At 43.4% G+C, this 24,070-nt stretch overlaps 1 protein-coding gene across 6 annotated transcripts in view; it reads right to left on the bottom strand.

Annotated features, from left to right (window-relative positions):
• vath (Vacuolar proton pump subunit H) overlaps window positions 1-24,070 on the bottom strand; it is a 101,634-nt gene that overhangs the window by 14,621 nt on the left and 62,943 nt on the right. For 5 of the 6 annotated variants that reach the window (NM_001140003.1, XM_045693604.2, XM_045693601.2 and 2 more), the window contains 5 exons: window positions 23,878-24,070; window positions 19,426-19,604; window positions 18,536-18,661; window positions 9,343-9,444; window positions 6,807-6,920 (listed from right to left, as the gene is read on the bottom strand). In NM_001140003.1, coding sequence (NP_001133475.1) covers window positions 6,807-6,920; window positions 9,343-9,444; window positions 18,536-18,661; window positions 19,426-19,604; window positions 23,878-24,070 — 714 coding nt within the window. Of the gene's footprint in view, window positions 1-6,806; window positions 6,921-9,342; window positions 9,445-9,689; window positions 9,781-18,535; window positions 18,662-19,425; window positions 19,605-23,877 lie in introns of those variants that run through there. The other variant, XM_045693605.2, reaches the window with a different exon arrangement.

The raw sequence follows: 24,070 nt of genomic DNA on the forward strand, positions 1-24,070 counted from the left end.
CTGTCCTGATATCCAGAAGCTCTTGTTTCCATAAAATACAGTGGCAGAAACATTATGTACAAAATAAGTTACAAATAATGCGAAAAAAAAAAAACACATAACAGCACAATTGGTTAGACGCCCGTAAAACTGCTGCCATTTCTTCCGGCGCCATTTTAGTTTAGTTTAGTTTAGTGTTGTCTCTTGTCGTGATGTGTGTTTTGTCCTATATTTTTATTAAATGTATTTTTAATCCCCCGTCCCCGCAGGAGGCCTTTTGCCTTTTGGTAAGCTGTCATTGTAAATGTAAACTGACTTGACTAGTTAATAAATTAAAAAAATAAAACATTTGAAAGTTCCCAGAATTTACCAACCATAGTCCTGTCCTTACATGGTGACCACACTGCATTGCGTGTGCGAGCGTTGCAAAATAAACGTACACATACATGTTATTCAATCATTGTAGCCAGGCGCTAAAATAAAACTTGGTTCTAATTGTGACACTTGATACGCTGCAAGTCCCACCTCTCCCATCTCCTCATTGGTTTTTAGGAGCATATCCCCACGTAGGTGATTGAAAGACAAACTGAGGTCCACACTCCAGTCCAGTTGTGGTGGTAATGCACTTTAAAGCTGGTTGCCAACCGCCATATAAATTCCAAAGAAGGAGAGATTACTAGAAACTAACTCAGATTACCCTTTTATCTGTGGATTAATTGTCGGAGTAGAGGACCTTGTGCATTTCAGGTAAAATAACAACCCAATGTTAATACCCCAGGACAAATTAGCTAGCAACAGCAAGCTAGCTAGCTAAATCGACATACATGTTCAGTGCTTTTCAACCTGTCCCCAAATTAATATAGTTGGTTCAGAGTTCGTTTTGATATTTCAACCTGCGTGTCCTGATCGCATCTGGTGTGGGTAGATGAAATCAACATGCACGTGATGGCAGACGTGCGAGCGGTCTGGTCAGCATGTTAGTTGTCATGAAAGCATTGAGGCTTTACCAGGAAGGAGAGAACATGACAAACCACACAGAGAGAACATGACAAACCACACAGAGAGAGCGTGTGAGAGAGAGAGAGAGAGAGAGAGAGAGAGGTGATGTAGGAGCCATCCACAGTACAGTATGTATACAGATACAGTGCATTTGGAAAGTATTCAGACCCCTTGACTTTTTCCACCTTCTGTTACGTTACAGCCTTATTCTAAAATTGATTAAATCGTTTTTTCCTCATCAATCTACACACAATACCCCATAATGACAAAGCAAAAACAGGTTTTTAGAAATGTTTGCAAAACTGAAATATTACATTAACATAAAGTATTCAGACCCTTTACTCAGTACTTTGTTGAAGCACATTTGGCAGCGATTACAGCCTTGAGTCTTCTTGGATATGACGCTACAAGCTTGGCACACCTGTATTTGGGGAGTTTCTCCCATTCTTCTCTGCAGATCCTCTCACGCTGTGTGTTGTTGGATGGGGAGCGTTGCTGCTCAGCTATTTTCAGGTCTCTCCAGAGATGTTCGATCGGGTTCAAGTCGAGGCTCTGGCTGGGCCACTCAAGGACATTCAGAGACCTGTCCCGATGCCACTCCTGTGTTGTCTTGGCTGTGTGCTTAAGGTCGTTGTCCTGTTGAAAGGTAAACCATCGCCCCCAGTCTGAGGTCCTGAGCTCTCTGGAGCAGGTTTTTAATCAAGGATCTCTGTGTACTTTGCTCCATTCATCTTTCCTCGATCCTGACTAGTCTCCCAGTCCTTGCCACTGAAAAACATCCGCACAGCATGATGCTGCCACCACCACGCTTCACCGTAGGGATGCTGCCAGGTTTCCTCCAGAAGGGACGCTTGGCATTCAGGCAAAAGAGTTCAATCTTGGTTTCATCAGACCAGAGAAAGTTGTTTCTCATGGTCTGAGAGTCCTTTAGGTGGCTTTTGGCAAATTCCAAGCGGGCTGTCATGTGCCTTTTACTGAGGAGTGGTTTCCGTCTGGCCACTCTACCATAAAGGCCTGATCCTTGGACTACACTGCAGAGATGGGAAAACCTTCCAGAAGGACAACCATCTCCACAGAGGAACTTTGGAGATGTCAGAGTGACCAATGGGTTCTTGGGCACCTCCCTGACCAAGGCCCTTCTCCCCCGATTACTCAGTTTGGCCGGGTGGCCAGCTCTAAGAAGAGTCTTGGAGCCATTCTTCTTCCATTTAAGAATGATGGAGGCCACTGTGTTCTCGGGGACCTTCAATGCTGCTGACATTTTTTGGTACCCTTCCCCAGATCTGTGCCTCGACACAATCCTGTCTCGGAGCTCTACGGACAATTCCTTCGACCTCATGGCTTGGTTTCTGCTCTGACATGCCCTGTCAACTGTGGGACCTTATATAGACAGATGTGTGCCTTTCCAAATCATGTCCAATCAATTGAATTTACCACAGGTGGACTCCAATCAAGTTGTAGAAACATCTCAAGGATGATCAATGGAAACAGGATGCACCTGAGCTCAATTTCGAGTCTCATAGCAAATTGTCTGAATACTTATGTAAATAAGGTATCTGTTTCTTTATTTTCAATACATTTGCAAACATTTCTAAAAACCTGTTTTCGCTTCGTCATTATGAGGCATTGTGCGTAGATTGAGGAAAGCATTTCATTTAATCCATTTTAGAATGAGGCTGTAACGTAACAAAATGTGGAAAAAGTGAAGGGGTCTGAATCCTTTCCGAATGCACTGTACAGACAGACCAAGGATGAACAACTGACTACTGGTTTTTGTTATTTCTGTTGAAATCAGAAACTAATTTAGATCTGGGAAACCAGGTGTACAATCAGTAAATGGAATGGATGAATGAAGTGGCAGCCTCCTATTCCTGCCCTCTCCTTCTCCCCCCTCTCCTCCTCCTCCTCCTCCTCGCTCTCCCCTCCCCTGTCTCCTCCCCCCCTGTCTCCTCCCCCATATTCCCTCTCCTCCCCCCTCTCCTGTCTACCATCTCCTCCTCCCCCACTTCCCTCTTCGCCTCCCCCCTCTTCCCACTCCTCCCTCTTCCCTCTCCTCCACCGCCTTGCTCTCCCCTCCCTCTCCTCCCCCGCAGTATTGTGTAGAAGACCACGTTTCCTATGAGGCAGACAGAAGTCTGTACAGAGTGAGTCAATAGCCATTCAGTCAATCAGACAAAGCAGCAGCCTAGAGACGCTGAGGCTTCTCCTTCAGACTTCAGACCACTAACAGACAAAGGAAGAGAATATTAAACCTGAAGACCTGACTGACACAGAGGATGTCTATACTTTGAGTTCTGAAACATTCCTAAAGACATTCATAATTCTCTACTACGAGCATCTCTGTTTCAGCAGCAGAGCCATATCAATCCACTACCACACTGAAGCCTCACATCAACCCACTACCACACTGAAGCCTCATATCAACCAATACACCCTAATAAAACTAGCAGCAGAGACATATCAACCCACTACCACACTGAAGCCTCACATCAACCCACTACCACACTGAAGCCTCATATCAACCAATACACCCTAATAAAACCAGCAGCAGAACCATATCAACCCACTACCACACTGAAGCCTCATATCAACCAATACACCCTAATAAAACCACCAGCAGAACCATATCAACCCACTACTGTGGGTTTGTACTGTGTATTTAAATACTGGATTCTCAACATAACTCATTCTAATATTTATACTACTGTACAATGCCTTTTAGTTACAGTGCAGACAGTATTCACACCCCTAGACTTTTTACACATTTGGTTGTGTTACAAGGTGTGATTAAATGGATTTCAATTTTCTTGGTCAACGATCTACACAAAATACTCTGTCAAAGTGGAAGAACATTTCAGACATTTGTTAAAAAAAAATAAAAAAATAAAAAAATAATTATATATATATATATATATATTAAAAACAAAACAAGTATATCTTCATTAGATAAGTAAAACAAAACAAGTATATCTTCATTAGATAAGTATTCAACCCCCTGAGTGAATATGATCCTCAACACAGGGGTCCCTCAGGGGTGAGTGCTCAGGCCCCTCCTGTACTCCCTGTTCACTCATGACTGCATGGCCAGGCACGACTCCAACACCAACATTAAGTTTGCCAATGGCACAACAGTGGTAGGCCTGATCACCGACAATAACAAGACAACCTATAGGGAGGAGGTCAGAGACCTGGCCGTGTGGTGCCAGGACAACCTTTCCCTCAAAGTGATCAAGACAAAGGAGATGATTGTGGACTACAGGAAAAGGAGGACCGAGCACGCCCCCATTCTCATCAACGGGGCTGTAGTGGAGAGCTTCAAATTCCTTGGTGTCCACATCACCAACAAACTAACATGGTCCAAGCACACCAAGACAGTCGTGAAGAGGGCACGACAAAACCTATCCCCCCTCAGGAAACAAAAAAGATTTGGCATGGGTCCTCAGATCCTCAAAAGGTTCTACAGCTGCACCATCGAGAGCATCCTGACTGGTTGTATCACTGCCAGGTATGGCAACTTCTCGGCCTCCGATCGCAAGGCACTACAGAGGGTAGAGCGAACGGCCCAGTACATCACCGGGGCCAGGCTGCCTGCCATCCAGGACCTCTATACCAGTCGGTATCAGAGGAAGGCCCTAAACATTTTCAAAGACTCATTTTCAAAGCTACCCTAGTCATAGACTGTCCTCTCTGCTACTGCATGGCAAGCGGTACCGGAGGGCCAAGTCTAGGCCCAAGAGGCTTCTGAACAGCTTCTACCCCCAAGCCATAAGACTCCTGAACACCTAATTAAATGGCTACCCAGACTCTTTGCATTGCCCCCCCCCCGTTGTACGCCACTGCTACTCTCTGCTGTTATCATCTATGCATAGTCACTTTAATAACTCTACCTACATGTACATATTACCTCAACTAACCGATGCCCCCACACATTGACTCTGTACCAGTACCCCCTTGTATATAGTCTCGCTATTGTTATTTTACTGCTGCTCTTTAATTACTTGTTACTTTTCTTACTCTTATCCGTATTTCTTTCAACTGCATTGTTGGTTAGGGGCTCGTAAGTAAGCATTTCACTGTAAGGTCTACACCTGTTGTATTCGGCGCATGTAACTAATATAATTTAATTTGATGTGGTACCGGAGCGCCAAGTCTAGGTCCAAAAGGCTCTCCCAAGCCATAAGAATGCTAAACAATTAATCAAATGGCCACCCGGACTATTTGCAATGGCCCCCCTTTGTTTTTACACTTCTGCTACTCACTGTTTGTGTTGTGTTGGATTTTCCCCAAACAATGCTTTGTATTCAGGACATAAAGTCAATTTTTTTTTCAGTTTTACTTATTGCAAACAGGATGCGTGTTTTGGAATATTTTTATTCTGTAGAGGCTTCCTTCTTTTAACTCTGTCATTTAGGTTAGTATTGTGGAGTAAATACAATGTTGTTTATGCATACTCAGTTCTCAAAACTAATATGAACCGTCTCTGGAACGATTAGGCTCTCAAAAACACGATGGTGTTCTCCGTATTTCTATAAGACCCCCACAAGCGTCACGGGACGCGTCTGAAGTTGGTACTGCCGATCTGCAAACTTCTGTCTGTAGCGTCTGAACATTTTGGGTTATATTCTATTGAAAGGTGAGACTCACAAACACGTATATGTTGTTTTGATGAAACATCGAATTTGGCCTGACTGCTATTAGCCCATGGGAACGCATTTAATAACAGAGTACTTCATGGAAAAACAGATGTGTACCTGTTTGACATTTCACTGTATTTTTAGGAGCTAGTAACATACTAATTTCACTACACTCACTATAACAACTGCTAAACTGTGTACACAACCAACAAACCTTGATGTGTGTGTGTGTGGGGGTTAGTGGTTAGTAAAATACTAGTAAGTACTAGTAGTAGCAGCAGCAGTAGTATTAGTATTACTAGTAGTAGTAGTAGTAGTAGCAGCAGTATTAGTATTACTAGTAGTAGTAGTAGCAGAAGCAGCAGCAGTAGTAGTATTAGTATTACTAGTAGTAGTAGTAGTAGTAGTAGCAGCAGCAGTATTAGTATTACTAGTAGTAGTAGTAGTAGCATTAGCAGCAGCAGCAATGGCAACAGTAGTAATAGTAGTAGCAGTAGCAGCAGTAGTAATAGTAGCAGTAGTAGTAGTAGCAGCAGTAGTAATAGTAGCAGTAGTAATAGCAGCAGCAGTAGTAATAGCAGTAGTAATAGCAGCAGTAGTACTAGTAGTAGCAGTAGTTAATAGTAGCAGCAGTAGCAGTAGTAGTATTAGTAGCAGTAGTATTAGTAGCAGCAGTAGTAGTAGCAGCAGTAGTATTAGTAGCAGCAGTAGTAGTATTATTATTATTATTATTATTATTAGTAGTAGTAGTAGCAGCACTAGCAGTAGTAGCAGCAGCAGTAGTAGTATTAGTAGCAGCAGTATTAGTAGTATTAGTAGTAGCAGCACTAGCAGTAGTAGCAGTAGTAGTATTAGTAGCAGCAGTATTAGTAGTATTAGTAGTAGCAGCACTAGCAGTAGTAGCAGCAGCAGCAGTAGTAGTAGTAGTACGTACCAGTTGTGGACCATGAGTTTAAACTAGCACCTGGCAGTAGTAGTACGTACCGGTTGTGGACCATGAGTTTAAACTAGTATCCAGCAGTAGTATAGTAGTAGTACGTACCAGTTGTGGACAGTGAGTTTAAACTAGTATCCAGCAGTAGTATAGTAGTAGTACATACCAGTTGTGGACCGTGAGTTTAAACTAGTACCTAGTAGTAGTACGTACCAGTTGTGGACCATGAGTTTAAACTAGTACCTAGCAGTAGTACGTACCAGTTGTGGACCATGAGTTTCTGCACGGCCAGCAGGGCGTTGTAGCGGACCAGCTGATCTTCATGGTGCATGTGGTTCATCACCAGCTGTTTACCTCCAAGCTGCTCGATCACCCTGACACAGAGATAAACACTGGTTAGACCCACAGACAGACAATATAGGCAGAGGTAACCATTTAATACCTTAGGAAATGAGAACCTTTCTGGTGAAGAACAGAACAGATGCAAACAGCTTATCCATTCATATTAAATCGGTGGGAGAGAGATGAAGAGCTGTGTTAGAGTGGTCTAATTGCAGTGCATTCGTATTCAGACCCCTTGACTTTTTCCACAATTTGTTACAGGCTTATTCTTTTCAAATGTATTACAAAGAAAATACTGAAATATCACATTTACATAAGTATTCAGACCCTTTACTCAGTACTTTGTTGAAGCACCTTTGGCAGCGATTACAGTCTCTAGTCTCCCAGTCCCTGCCGCTTAAAAACATCCCCACAGCATGATGCTGCGACCACCATGCTTCACTTTAGGGATGGTGCCAGGTTTCCTCCAGAAAGGATGCTTGGCATTCAGGCCAAAGAGTTCAATCTTGATTTCCTCAGACCAGAGAATCTTGTGGTGTTGTGGTCTGAATCTTGTGGAATCTTCTCATGGTCTGAGTCCTTTGGGTGCCTTTTGGCAAACTCCAAGTGGGCTGTCATGTGCCTTTTACTGAGGAGTGGCTTCCGTCTGGCCACTCTACAATAGAGGCCTGATTGGTGGAGTGCTTCTCCCCCGATTGCTCAGCTTGACCGGGCGGCCAGCTCTAGGAAGAGTCTTGGTGGTTCTAAACTTCTTCCATTTAAGAATGATGGAGGCCACTGTGTTCTCGGGGAGCTTCAATGCTGCTGACATTTTTTGGTACCCTTCCCCAGATCGGTGCCTCGACACAATCCTGTCTCGGAGCTCAATGGACAATTCCTTCCACCTCATGGCTTGATTTTTGCTCTGACATGCTCTGTCAACTGTGGGCCCTTATATAGACAGTGTGTGCCTTTCCAAATCATGTCTAATCAATTGAATTGACCACAGGTGGACTCCCAACATCAAGGATGATCAATGGAAACAGGATGCACCAGAGCTACATTTCTAAACCTGTTGACCCTTTGTCATTATGGGGTATTGTGTAAATTGAAGAGGAAAAAATTACATTTAATCAATAAAAAAAAAGGTCTGTAACGTAATTGTTTGTTGTTGAAAAAGTCAAGGGGGGTGAATACTTTCTGAATGCACAGTACATAGGGCAGGATGGAGGGAGGAGGAGGCCAGGGAGGTAGAGAGGTAGTGGAGGGAGGAGGCCAGGGAGGTAGTGGAGGGAGGAGGCCAGGGAGGTAGTGGAGGAAGGAGGCCAGGGAGGTAGAGAGGTAGTGGAGGGAGTAGGCCAGGGAGGTAGAGTGGTAGTGGAGGGAGGAGGCCAGGGAGGTAGAGAGGTAGTGGAGGGAGGAGGCCAGGGAGGTAGAGAGGTAGTGGAGGGAGGAGGCCAGGGAGGTAGAGAGGTAGTGGAGGGGGGACAGGGAGGTAGTGGAGGGAGGAGGCCAGGGAGGTAGTGGAGGGAGGAGGACAGGGAGGTAGAGAGGTAGTGGAGGGAGGAGGTGGAGGAGGACAGGGAAGTAGTGGAGGGAGGAGACCAGGGCGGTAGTGGAGGGGAGACCAGGGCGGTAGTGGAGGGAGGAGGTGGAGGGAGGAGACCAGGGCGGGAGGTAGTGGAGGGAGGACGCCAGGGAGGTAGTGGATGGAGGAGGTTGAGGAGGCCAGGGAGGTAGTGGAGGGAGGTGGCCAGGAAGGTAGTATTTTTTTTTATACCCAACTCCAGTCCTCCAGTGCCCCCAACAGCATGTTATTATTGGTAGGTAGAGGGGTAGAGCCCCCAACAGCATGTTATTATTGGTAGGTAGAGGGGTAGAGCCCCCAACAGCATGTTATTATTGGTAGGTAGAGGGGTAGCGCCCCCAACAGCACGTTATTATTGGTAGGTAGAGGGGTAGCGCCCCCAACAGCATGTTATTATTGGTAGGTAGAGGGGTAGCGCCCCCAACAGCATGTTATTATTGGTAGGTAGAGGGGTAGTTCCACCAACAGCATGTTATTATTGGTAGGTAGAGGGGTAGTTCCCCCAACAGCATGTTATTATTGGTAGGTAGAGGGGTAGTGCCCCCAACAGCATGTTATTATTGGTAGGTAGAGGGGTAGTTCCACCAACAGCATGTTATTATTGGTAGGTAGTGGGGTAGTTCCCCCAACAGCATGTTATTATTGGTAGGTAGAGGGGTAGTGCCCCCAACAGCATGTTATTATTGGTAGGTAGAGGGGTAGATCCCCCAACAGCACACAGTTTTGTTGAAGCTCTGACTCAACTCATCGAGGGCTGTATGATTAGTTGGCTAGTTGAATCGGGTGTGCTTGTCCGGGGCTACTGGAGGACTGGAGTTGGTAAACACTACAATAGGATATGGTTACGATCCGATAATAACACTGGTGTATAGTCTATGTGTTCTCACCGTTTCCCCCGAGGGTAGTGTCTGACGTATTCTCCAACATCATGAGCAGCTACAGCAATAACCTGAGGGTCATCAGATACCTCCAACAGACGAGTTAGGATCCTGAGGAGGGAGAACATATAACACATAACTAACATCAGATACCTCCAACAGATGAGTTAGGATCCTGAGGAGAGAGAACAAATAACACATAACTAACATCAGATACCTCCAACAGACGAGTTAGGATCCTGAGGAGGGAGAACAAATAACACATAACTAACCCTAACATCAGATACCTCCAACAGACGAGTTAGGATCCTGAGGAGAGAGAACAAATAACACATAACTAACCCTAACATCAGATACCTCCAACAGACGAGTTAGGATCCTGAGGAGGGAGAACATAACACATAACTAACCCTAACATCAGATACCTCCAACAGACGAGTTAGGATCCTGAGGAGAGAGAACCACCAACATACACTACATGACCAAAAGTATGTGGACAACTGCTGATCCAACATCTCATTCCAAAATCATGGGCATTAATATGGAGTTGTTCCCCCTTTGCTGCTATAACAGCCTCTACTGTTCTGGGAAAGATTTCTACTAGATGTTGGAACATTGCTGTGGGGATTTGCTTCCATTCAGCCACAAAAGCATTAGTGAGGCTGGGCACTTATAGTGTGTGTGAATTAGGCCTGGCTTGCAGTCGACGTTCCAATTCATCCCAAAGGTGTGCAAGCCAGACAAATTCTTACACACCGATCAACAAACCATGTCTGTATGGATCTCGCGTTGTGCACGGGGGCATTGTCATTCTGAAACAGGAAAAGGACTTCCCCAAACTGTTGCCACAAAGTTGGAAGTGCAGAATCGTCTAGAATGTCATTGTATGCTATAGCATTAAGATTTCCCTTCATTGGAAATAAGGGGCCTAAACCATGAAAAACAGCCCCAGACCATTATTCCTCCACCACCTAACTTTACAGTTGGCCCTATGCATTTGGGCAGGTAGCGGTCTCCTGGCATCCACCAAAGCCAGTCCGTCAGTGCCAGATGGTGAAGCGTGATTCATCACTCCAGAGAACGCCTTTTCACTACTCCAGAGAACGCCTTTTCACTGCTCCAGAGTCCAATGGCGGTGAGCTTTACACCACGCCAGCCGACGCTTGGCATTGCACATGGTGATCCTAGGCTTGTGTGCGGTTGCTCAGCCATTGAAACACATTTCATGAAACTGCCAACGAACAGTTATTGTGCTGACGTTGCTTCCAGAGGCAGTTTGGAACTCGGTAGTGAGTGTTACAACTGAGGCTGAGCCGTTGTGTTACATTTTCTTTGACTTTTTACCCTTTATATCCAATTAGTAGTTACAGTCTTGTCCCATCGCTGCAACTCCCGCACAGACTCGGGAGAGGCAAAGGTCGAGAGCCATGCGTCCTCCGAAACACGACCCTGCCAAGCCGCACTGCATCTTGACACACTGCTCGCTTAACCCGGAAGCCAGCCGCACCAATGTGTCGGAGGAAACACCATACATCTGGCGGCTAAAATCAACGTGAATACGCCCGGCCAGCCACAAGGAGTAGCTTGAGCACGATGGGACAAGGACATCCCAGCCTGCCAAACCCTCCCCAACCCATTCGACGCTGGGCCATGGGTCTCCCAGTCACAGCCGGCTGCAACATAGCCTGGGATCAAACCTGGATCTGTAGTGATGCCTCTAGCACTGCGATGCAGTGCCTTAGAATGCTGCGCCTCTCGGGAGGCCGGCTGTGCTGTTGTTGCTCCTAGACGTTTCCACTTCACAATAACAGCACTTACAGTTGACCGGGGAAGGTCTAGCAGGGCAGAAATTTGACGAACTGACTTCGGAATCCTATGACAGTGCCACGTTGAAAGTCACTAAGTCTTCAGTAAGGCCATTCTACTTCCAATGTTTGTCTATGGAGATTGCATGGCTGTGTGCTCTATTCTATACACCTGTCAGCAACGGATGTAGCTGAAATAGCCAAATCCACTAATTTGAAGGCGTGTCCACATACTTTTAGATTACCTTATTTAACCTTTATTTAAACAGGGAGTCACATTGAGATTAAAAATGTATTTTACAAGAGAGCCCTGTATACGTTACACTAACAGAATAATAAAACATACATGTGTATAAAACAATATAATTCAGCACACAATAACAAAATAAACATATGTAACAAAAGCAATCACATTCAACTACATAGAGGTCCTTAATCAATAACTGAAACGCCTGAGTGACACCAGCACATCTAATTGCACTGAACTCAGCAGATTGTTCCTCAAATTAGGGGCAAAAAACACAACATATATTTTCCCAAATCTATGGACCCTGGAGGGAAATCCATTTAAACTGATGACAACAACAACAAAAAACTAAAATCTGATACCTTATCACACCAATAACTAACATACCTTATCACACTAACCTTAACATCAGATACCTCATCACACTAACCTTAACATCAGATACCTCATCACACTAACAACTAACATCAGATACCTCATCACACTAACAACTAACATCAGATACATCACACTAACAACTAACCCTAATATCAGATACCTCATCACACTAACAACTAACCATAAAATCAGATACCTCATCACACTAACAACTAACCCTAACATCAGATACCTCATCACACTAACAACTAACCCTAACATCAGATACCTCATCACACTAACAACTAACCCTAACATCAGATACCTCATCACACTAACAACTAACCCTAACATCAGATACCTCATCACACTAACATCAGATACCTCATCACACTAACATCTAACATCAGATACCTTATCACACTAACATCAGATACCTTATTACACTAACTAACCATAATATCAGATACCTCACACTAACAACTAACATCAGATACAGTTGAAGTCTGAAGTCTACATTTACATTTACATTACATTTAAGTCATTTAGCAGACGCTCTTATCCAGAGCGACTTACAAATTGGTGCATTCACCTTATGATATCCAGTGGAACAACCACTTTACAATAGTGCATCTAAATCTTTTAAGGGGGGGGGGGAGGGGGGGTTAGAAGGATTACTTTATCCTATCCTAGGTATTCCTTAAAGAGGTGGGGTTTCAGGTGTCTCCGGAAGGTGGTGATTGACTCCGCTGTCCTGGCGTCGTTTACATACACTTAGGTTGGAGTCATTAAAACTCTTTTTTCAACCACTCCACAAATTTCTTGTTAACAAACTATAGTTTTCGCAAGTCGGTTAGGACATCTACTTTGTGCATGACACAAGTAATTTTTCCAGCAATTGTTTACAGACAGATTATTTCACTTATAATTCACTGTATCACAATTCCAGTGGGTCAGAAGTTTACATACACTAAATTGACTGTGCCTTTAAACAGCTTGTAAAATTCCAGGAAATGATGTCATGGCTTTAGAAGATTCTGATAGGTTAATTGACATAATTTGAGTCAATTGGCGGTGTACCTGTGGATGTATTTCAATGCCTACCTTCAAACTCAGCGCCTCTTTGCTTGACATCATGGGAAAATCAAAATAAATCAGCCAAGACCTCAAAAAAATTGTAGACCTCCACAAGTCTGGTTCATCCTTGGGAGCAATGTCCAAATGGCTGAAGGTACCACGTTAATCTGTACAAAATAGTATGCAAGTATAAACACCATGGGACCACGCATCCATCATACTGCTCAGGAAGGAGACACATTCTGTCTCCTAGAGATTAACTTAATTTGGTGTGAAAAGTGCAAATATAATCCCAGAACAGCAGCAAAGGACCTTGTGAAGATGCTGGAGGAAACAGGTACAAAAGTATCTATATCCACAGTAAAACAAGTCCTATATCGACATAACCTGAAAGGCCGCTCAGGAAGGAAGAAGACACTGCTCCAAAACAGCCATAATAAAAGCCAGACTACGGTTTGCAACTGTACATGGGGACAAAGATCGTACTTTTTGGAGAAATGTCCTCTGGTCTGATGAAACAAAAATAGAACTGTTTGGCCATAATGACCATTGTTATGTTTGGAGGAAAAAGGGGGAGGCTTGCAAGCCGAAGAATACCATCCCAACCGTGAAGCATGGGGGTGGCAGCATCATGTTGTCTAGGTGCTTTGCTGCAGGAGGGACTGGTGCACTCACAAAATAGATGGCATCTTGAGGGAGGAAAATTATGTGGATATATTGAAGCAACATCTCAAGACATCAGTCAGGAAGTTAAAGCTTGGTCGCAAATGGGTCTTCCAAATGGACAATGATCCCAAGCATACTTCCAACGTTGTGGCAAAATGGCTTAAGGACAACAAAGTCAAGGTATTGGAGTGGCCATCACAAAGCCCTGACCTCAATCCTATAGAAAATTTGTGGGTAGAACTGAAAAAGAGTGTGCGAGCAAGGAGGCCGTCAAACCTGACTCAGTTACACCAGCTCTGTCAGGAGAAATGGGCCAAAATTCACCCAACATATTGTGGGAAGCTTGTGGAAGGCTACTCGAAATGTTTGACCCAAGTTAAACAATTTAAAGGCAATACTACCAAATACTAATTGTGTGTATGTACACTTCTGACCCACTGGGAATGTGATTAAAGAAATAAAAGCTGAAATAAATCCTTCTCTCTACTATTATTATGACATTACACATTCTTAAAATAAAGTGGTGATCCTAACTGACCTCAGACAGGGATTTTTTACTAGGATTAAATGTCAGGAATTGTGAAAAACTGAGTTTAAATGTATTTGGCGAAGGTGTATGTAAACTTCCGACTTCCGACAACTGTACTTTATCCCACTAACTACTAACCCAAACATCAGATCCCTTATCACAATAACAACTAACATCAGATACCTCATCACACTAACAACTAACCCTAATATCAGATACCTCATCACACTAACCTTAACATCAGATACCTCATCACACTACAACTATCCCTAACATCAGATACCTCATCACACTAACAACTAACATCAGATACCTCATCACACTAACAACTAACCCTAATATCAGATACCTCATCACACTAACAACTAACATCATATACCTCATCACACTAACAACTAACCCTAACATCAGATACCTCATCACACTAACAACTAACCCTAACATCAGATACCTCATCACACTAACAACTAACCCTAATATCAGCTACATTATTGCCAGCTGTCCCTGCCAGCTGTTCCGGAGCCGTTACTGTCAGCTCACAGTGCTGCTGAATAGAATACATTACATTGTATAGATCGATATATAACTGCTACATTGTGGATAAAGAGTTACCTGTCTAACAGAACACAGAGGGTGTTCTTTAACCTGTTAGGGCTAGGGGGCAGTATTGACACGGCTGGATAAAAAACATACCCGATTTAATCTGGTTACCACTCCTACCCAGTAACTAGAATATGCATATACTTATTACATATGGATAGAAAACACCCTACATTTTCTAAAACTGTTTGAATGGTGTCTGTGAGTATAACAGAACTCAAATGGCAGGTCAAAACCTGAGAGATTCCTTTACAGGAAGTGGCCTGTCTGACCATTTCTTGAACTTCTTTTCCATCTCTATCATTTACTAAGGATCTCTGCTCTAACGTGACACTTCCCACGTCGTCCATAGGCGCTCAGAGCCCGGGAAAAAACAGAATGTCGTCATTCCAGCCCCAGGCTGAAACACATTATCGCCTTTCTCAAGTGGCCGATCAAGGGACACTGGGCTTATGCGCGTGACCCCGACCGCCCCCGCCTTTGCGATTTTTTCCTCTGTTTGCCGAAAAGGAGATTCCCTGTCGGAATATTATCGCTTTTCTACGAGAAAAATGTCGTAAAAATTGATTTTAAACAGCGGTTGACATGCTTCGAAGTACGGTAATGGAATATTTAGAATTTTATTGTCACGAATTGCGCCATGCGCGCGACACTTCTTTACTATTTCGGATAGTGTCTGGAACGCATGAACAAAACGCCGCTATTCGGATATAACGATGGATTATTTTGGACCAAACCAACATTTGTTATTGAAGTAGCAGTCCTGGGTGTGCATTCTGACGAAGACAACAAAAGGTAATCAAACTTTTATAATAGTAAATATGATTATGGTGAGTGCTAAACTTGCCGGGTGTCTAAATAGCGAGCCCGTGATGCCTGGGCTATGTACTTAGAATATTGCAAAATGTGCTTTCACCAAAAAGCTATTTTAAAATTGGACATATCGAGTGCATAGAGGAGGTCTGTATCTATAATTCTTAAAATAATTGTTATGCTTTTTGTGAACGTTTATCGTGAGTAATTTAGTAAAATGTTAGCGAATTCCCCGGAAGTTTGCGGGGGGTATGCTAGTTCTGAACGTCACATGCTAATGTAAAAAGCTGGTTTTTGATATAAATATGAACTTGATTGAACAAAACATGCATGTATTGTATAACATAATGTCCTAGGGTTGTCATCTGATGAAGATCATCAAAGGTGAGTGCTGCATTTAGCTGTCTTCTGGGTTTTGGTGACAAGCGTCCCACCTAGCCCATAGAGGTTAATGGAAGCCTCTCCAACATAATCCAGGTCGAAACAGGAATTCCCCAGGGTAGCTGTCTAGGCCCATTACTTTTTTCAATCTTTACTAATGAATTGCCAGAGTTTCTATGTATGTGGATGACTCAATGCTATACATGTCAGCTACTACAGCGACTGAAATGACTGCAACACTTAAGAAAGAGCTGCAGTTAGTTTCGGAGTGGGTGGCAAGGAATAAGTTAGTCCTAAATATTTCAAAAACTAAAAGCATTGTATTTGGGACAAATCATTCACTAAACCCTAAACCTCAACTAAATCTTGTAATAAATCATGTGGAAATTGAGCAATTTGAGGTGACTAAACGTCCTGGAGTTACCCTGGATTGTAAACTGTCATGGTGAAAACATATTGATACAACAGTAGCTAGGATCGGGAGAAGTCTGTCCATAATAAAGCACTGCTCTGCCTTCTTAACAACACTATCAACAAGGCAGGTCCTACAGGCCCAAGTTTCTACCTTCTAAACAACACTATCAACAAGGCAGGTCCTACAGGCCCTAGTTTCTACCTTCTTAACAGCACTATCAACAAGGCAGGTCCTACATGCCCTAGTTTCTACCTTCTTAACAACACTATCAACAAGGCAGGTCCTACAAGCCCTAGTTTCTGCCTTCTTAACAACACTATCAACAAGGCAGGTCCTACAGGTCCTAGTTTTGTCACAGCTTGACTACTGTTCAGTCGTGTGGACAGGTGCCACAAAAAAGGACTTAGTAAAATTACAATTGGTTCAGAACAGGGCAGCACGGCTGGCCTTTGGATGTACACAGAGAGCTAATATTAATAATATGCATGTCAATCTCTCCTGGCTGAATGTAGAGGAGAGATTGACTTCATCACTGCTTGTATTTATGAGAGGTATTGACATGTTGAATGCACCAATCTGTCTGTCAAAACTACTGGCACACAGCTCGGACACCCATGCATACCCCACAAGACATGCCACCAGAGGTCTCTTCACAGTCCCTAAGTCCATAACAGACTATGGGAGGCACACAGTACTACATAGAGCCATGACTAAATGGAACTCTATTCCACATCAAGTACCTGATGCAGCAGTAGAATCAGATTTAAAAACAGATTAAAAAAACACCTTATGGAACAGCGGGGACTGTGAAGCAACACAAACTTAGGCGCACAAACACACACACACACACACACACACACACACACACACACACACACACACACACACACACACACACACACACACACACACACACACACACACAGATTTTGTACTGTATATATGTGGTAGTGGTGGAGTAGGGGCCTAAGGGCACACAGTCTGAATGTATTGTAATGTTTTTAAAATTGTATAAACTGCCTTAATTTTGCTGGAACCCAGGAAGAGTAGCTGCATGAACTAATGGGAAACTGCCGAGCAGTTGCCATACCAGGCAGTGATGCAACCGGTCAGGATGCTCTCGATGGTGCAGCTGTAGAACTTTTTGAGGATCTGTGGACCTATGCCAAATTTGGTCAGTCTCCTGAGGGTGAAAAGGTTTTGTCATGCCCTCTTCACAACTGTCTTGGTATGTTTGGACCTTGATAGTTTGTTGGTGATGTGGACACCAAGGAACTTGAAACTCTCAGCCTGCTCCACTACAGCCCTTTGATGTTAATGCAGGCCTGTTCGGCCCGCCTTTTCCTGTACTCCACGATCACCTCCTTTGTCTTGAGGGAGAGGTTGTTGTCCTGGCACCACACTGCCAGTTCTCTGACCTCCTCCCTATAGGCTGTCTCATCGTTGTCGGTGATCAGGCCTACCACGGTTGTGTCATCAGCAAACTTAATGATGGTGTTGGAGTGGTGTTTGGCCACGCAGTCTTGGGTTAACAGGGAGTACAGGAGGGGACTAAGTACACAACCCTGAGGGGCCCTCCATTTTGACATGTGTAACTTTTTAGCCTATATGGTTGTTAGAAATCCATCTAAAATACCTTAAAACAACATATCCACTAATCAGGGCCATCATGCACCACACAAATCTGTAGGGGTGCAAAGTATGTGTAGTTCTGCGTTAACACAACCCCTAATTTTAACTTGCTGCTTAGAAGGTGATGGGGCATCATATTGTGTTAGCTTTCTGCCGTGTTTGAGAAGTCAAAGCCCTTTGGATCAGTTATCTGTACAGCTGCCACTGCTATCTTCATTTCCTTGAATTTGTTCTCAGCCTTTCAGCTCCTCCCCCCTCTTCCTGCAGAGCAGGCAGGCCCGTTGCCGTAGCGACTCCACAAAGACACAGTGTGTAGACATGCTGCTGTCAAACGTTGTTCATTTGCACAATGTCTCTCGTTCACATTTGTTTGAAAATTTCCAAATTCACCAAAAATAACATTACCTATGTATAACTTTATGAGCTGAATAGCCTGTCTTTGCAATTAGTTTATTTTCGTTTGCGCTTATTAGCATATTTAGCTAGCAGCCTCCATGGAAATTCGTTATTACTTGTGCTAATTTTGTTAGCATTCCGGTAATAAACGCCCAAGTGGGCTTTTTTGGCGCCGCCTTGTGTACTAAGCTGGTAATATAAAAAATCCCGGGGTGAGAGAAGGCTGGTATGATGATATGAACATTTGTATCCCGCCCAAACCTAGTGAACACTAGGTGTCTTACTTGAGGAGTTCGTAGTTCTTCTCGTTGAGGCGGACGGCATTCTCACGCCAGAACTTCTCTGACTTGTGGACCGGGCTCCACTCCAGGCGACCGGACTTCAGCTCCGAACTGTATTCATCAAACGAACTGAGAGGGAGAGAGAGACAGAGAGAGAGGGAGGGAGACAGGGAGAGAGACAGAAGGAGGGAGACAAAGAGAGAGAGACAAAGAGAGAGAGACAGAGAGAGAGAGAGAGACAGAGAGACAGAGACAGAGAGAGGGAGGGAGGGAGGGAGAGAGATACAGACAAAGGCAGACAGACAGACAGAGAGAGAGAGGGGGAGACAGAGAGAGGGGGAGACAGAGAGAGGGGAACAAGCTTATAAAACAAGTGAAGTAAACAAATTAGCAGCAGTACTTTGTTGAAGGACTGTCACAGTCTGACAGAGTCTTAGTGCATAAATTTACTCTGGCTATCTACTCCGATTTCAGAGCACTCTCGTCTGAGTGTGCCAGAGCGCAGAATAACTGACGAATTTACGAACGTTCAACACCTGTTGGTGTCAGTTAGCATTGGCAAAAAAGTGTAATGAAATTGTTGACAGCAGCACAGTTACAGTCACCAACGCTCTGGATAACCAGCTCTGCTGGGGCGAGTAAAATGATCACAGTGAGGTGTTCTCTCATTTGTGTCTGGAAGTAGCTAGCAAGCTAGCCAACGTTAGCCAGTTAGCTTGGGTGCTTGACTGCCGTTGTGAGGTCAGAACGCTCGAATCAACCCTATTTTACAAATTTACGAACGCCCAGAGCACTCCGGCACTCCAGATTGAATTTCCGAACACACCCTTAATATAGAGCGATGTTGACCGTATCAGTCTGTCAGGGTGTTAACTGGGTTAGAGGTCACAAACCTGAGGTCCTGAACGCTCTCCCCTAGACTCTCCAGCAGGAACTTCAGGTCTTCAGTGATGTCCTCGTCATCATACTTCTGCTGGTCCAGATTCTCCAGCTGCTTCAGAACCTTGCACTGTATCATGGCCAGGGCATACTCCTGATGGGTCTCCCTCTCCACTGACTTCTCCAACAGGTTCTATAATAATAATAATAATAATAATAATAATAATTATCATGGCCAGGGCATACTCCTGATGGGTCTCCCACTCCACTGACTTCTCCAACAGGTTCTATAATAATAATAATAATAATAATAATAATAATTATCATGGCCAGGGCATACTCCTGATGGGTCTCCCACTCCACTGACTTCTCCAACAGGTTCTATAATTACATTTACATTACATTTTAGTCATTTAGCAGACGCTCTTATCCAGAGCGACTTACAGTAGTGAATGCATACATTTCATAAAAAAATTGTAAATCATTTTTCCCCCCGTAATGGCCCACAACCCTGGCGTTGCAAACACCATGCTCTACCAACTGAGCCACACGGGACACTAGACAGCTAGCCTACCATTAGACACTAATGCACAGCCAATCCATCCAACAAGTATACGTTAAGGACAGTAGGCCTATAACGTGACTCTCAGATGAGGTTAAAATTCAGTTAGAAGCATTCGATTTTGCAATGGCATAGGCCTACATTATTTTGGATTTGTGTGCCCTTGAGAACTTTTCACGCTGAAACATAATGAAATGTTACGCAGTAGAGGTCGACCGATTCTGATTTTTCAGCGCCTATACCGATTATTGGAGGACCAAAAAAAGCCGATACCGATCAATCGGACGATTGAAAAATTTTTGGGGAAAAGATTATATATATATATATATATAATATATATATATATATATATATATATAATATATATATATATATATATATATATTAATATATATATATATATATATATATATATACACACATACATACACACACACACACAATTACAACAATACTGAATGAACACATTTTAACTTAATATAATACATCAATAAAATCAATTTAGTATCAAATAAATAATGAAACATGTTGAATTTGGTTTAAATAATGAAAAAACAGTGTTGGAGAAGAAAGTAAAAGTGCAATATGTGCCATGTAAAAAAGCTGATGTTTAAGTTCCTTGCTCAGAACATGAGAACATATGAAAGCTGGTGGTTCCTTTTAACTATGAGTCTTCAATATTACCAGGTAAGAAGTTTTAGGTTGTAGTTATTATAGGACTATTTCTCTCTATACCACTTGTATTTCATATACCTTTGACTATTGGATGTTCTAATAGGTACTTTAGTATTGCCAGCCTAATCTCGGGAGTTGATAGGCTTGAAGTCATAAACAGCGCAATGCTTGAAGCACAGCGAAGAGCTGCTGGCAAATGCACGAAAGTGCTGTTTGAATGAATGCTTATGAGCCTGCTGCTGCCTACCACCGCTCAGTCAGACTGCTCTATCAAATCATAGACTTAATTATAAAAACACACAGAAATACGAGCCTTAGGTCATTAATATGGTCAAATCCGGAAACAAAACGTTTATTCTTTCAGTGAAATACAGAACCATTACGTATTTTATCTAACGGGTGGCATCCATGAGTCTAAATATTGCTGTTACATTACACAACCTTCAACATTATGTCATAATTATGTACAATTCTGGCAAATTAATTACGGTCTTTGTTAGGAAGAAATGGTCTTCACATAGTTCGCAACGAGCCAGGCGGCCCAAACTGCTGCATATACCCTGACTCTGCTTGCACAGAACGCAAGAAAAGTGACACAATTTCCCTAGTTAAAAGAAATTAATGTTAGCAGGCAATATTAACTAAATATGCAGGTTTAAAAAGATATACTTGTGTATTGATTTTAAGAAAGGCATTGATGTTTATGGTTAGGTACATTGGTGCAACGACAGCTTGTTAAATCACCCGTTTGGTGAAGTAGGCTGTGATTCAAGGACAAATTAACAGGCACCGCATCGATTATATACAACGCAGGACAAGCTAGATAAACTAGTAATATCATCAACCATGTGTAGTTAACTAGCGATTATGTTAAGATTCATTGTTTTTATATGATAAGTTTAATGCTAGCTAGCACCTTACCATGGCTCCTTGCAACACTCGCATAACAGGTAGTCAGCCTGCCACGCAGTCTCCTCATGGAGTGCAATGCAATCGGACATAATCGGTGTCCAAAAATGCAGATTACGGATTGTTATGGAAACTTGAAATCGCCCCTAATTAAATCGGCCATTCCGATTAACCGGTCGACCTCTATTACGCAGGCATAGTTACACTGTTACATAGTGCATTTTCCCGGATCTCCAAGATCCATGATTCGTACAGGGTTTAAGTATGTTTATTTCAAAGTTCAAGTAAATTGTTAAAAGCTTAATAATGACATAACACTGTGATAAATGTAAGGGAAGAAAGGTAGTGTTTTATGTCACGATATGTGAAGACTAAGCATTAACTCATGAATTATGGACTTTCCAGGCTACAAAAGACATCAATTTGTCTGCAAGACATCAATTAATGTAGGCCTAATCAATGGCTGAATGTCATTGGGCATACTTTTTGGTGTTTTGTAAGAGATGTCTATTTCTATTCTTCAAATGGCGTGAGTAGGCTGGCTATACAAGCAGTTTGGATGATGGAATGTTGGAGTGGACGAACACGCACAGGTAGCCTACTTTTTGAAGTGATTTATTTGACAATCAGATGAAAATATCATGACTGGCTGTGTTCATGCCACTTTAAAAAGGTAATATTTTTTATTTAAATGACGTCTATTATTAAATTCATAAATAGAGACCCCCCCCCGGATGTCATTGCGTAATTCGCACACTGCCCAAATGGATCCAATCAAAAAGGGATAGTTAGGCCGAGGCCTGTTGCCTTCCTGTAGCATACATTAGGTAATTCTAGCAACATTGAAGAATACAAACATGGTGGTGCTAGCACAGACAGTACAATGAGACATATTTCACAGGATGTATAAACGTGAAGCATCCAGTTGGCGGTTCTACTCAGGCGGTTCTACTCACTGCCAAATATGATAGTGAGAGGAAGCCCACTGGCAGGCAGTGGATTTTGGCCAACATTCTGCAAATTCTCATCAATTAAACATTTGATCTCAATAAAGTTCTGTTTCAAAAAACTATAATCTGTTATAAACAGAGTGGACTATGTATTATAGACTTTACCCTTTGCAAAATAGTTTTTTACATGTTTTTTTAAAGCAAGCTGTTTAGGAGCACAAACGCAAATTGAGTTATTGTAAACGCGCACTTCACAGTAGGCGTTCGCTAACGGAAATATGTAGATCCATACTAGAACGCGCCAATGGGATATTGCTAGCGAGTGCTTGGCTCTGCCAACCATGACTCATTTGTCCCATTGGAAACAACAACCTGTGGTCTATCTTGGTTAAGTTATAAAAAATCTTTGGTGCAAGTGCAGTATTTAAGCCTCTGTCATAGTCAGTTGATCACATCCGTGCAGGACAATTAGGTCACTGCAGACAGAGAAAAGTGAATCAAAGTATGAGAAGTCCCTAGCAGCCAACAATCAAAAATTGTAATTGATTGAAATACAAAAGGCAATGTATATTTGACTCTTACTTATAATAATAATAATAATAATAATAATAAATATCATGGCCAGGGCATACTCCTGATGGGTCTCCCTCTCCACTGAGTTCTCCAACAGGTTCTATAATAATAATAATAATAATAATAATAATTATCATGGCCAGGGAATACAGGGTGCTGATACTGGGGCCACCAACAGGGTGCTGATACTGGGGCCACCAACAGGGTGCTGATGCTGGGGCCACCAACAGGGTGCTGATGCTGGGGCCACCAACAGGGCGCTGGTGCTGGGGCCACCAACAGGGCGCTGGTGCTGGGGCCACCAACAGGGCGCTGGTGCTGGGGCCACCAACAGGGCGCTGATGCTGGGGCCACCAACAGGGCGCTGATACTGGGGCCACCAACAGGGCGCTGATACTGGGGCCACCAACAGGGCGCTGATACTGGGGCCACCAACAGGGCGCTGATACTGGGGCCACCAACAGGGCGCTGATACTGGGGCCACCAACAGGGCGCTGATACTGGGGCCACCAACAGGGCGCTGATACTGGGGCCACCAACAGGGCGCTGATACTGGGGCCACCAACAGGGCGCTGATACTGGGGCCACCAACAGGGTGCTGATACTGGAATGGGACTAAATTGTGTGGTTAACTGTACAAGACTGTGTGTGTTGGGGCCATGGACAGTGGATGGTGAATTCATTATCTGACAGAGTCCTGCAGGATGTCAGACAGGGATAACTACACAACTAGCTAGTGTAACCACCTACCTACCTACCTACCTACCTACCGACCGTAACTAACTAACAGTACGTACCCTGAAGGCAGCCAGTATGATGCGCGTGACCTTCTCCTTGATAGACTCCTGCAGGATATCAGACAGGGCCGGCACCACGTTGTAACGACGTAGCTGCTCACAGAGCTGAGAGCTGAAGGCCAGCAGCCACATACAGAACACCATCTGGTACTGCAGCTGGAAACCACACTTGTTACTGAGCACAGCCGTGATG

The sequence above is a fragment of the Salmo salar genome, chromosome 14 (genome assembly GCF_965601325.2).
Source record: "Salmo salar chromosome 14, fSalSal1, whole genome shotgun sequence".
In the NCBI taxonomy this organism is placed as follows: Eukaryota; Metazoa; Chordata; class Actinopteri; order Salmoniformes; family Salmonidae; genus Salmo; species Salmo salar.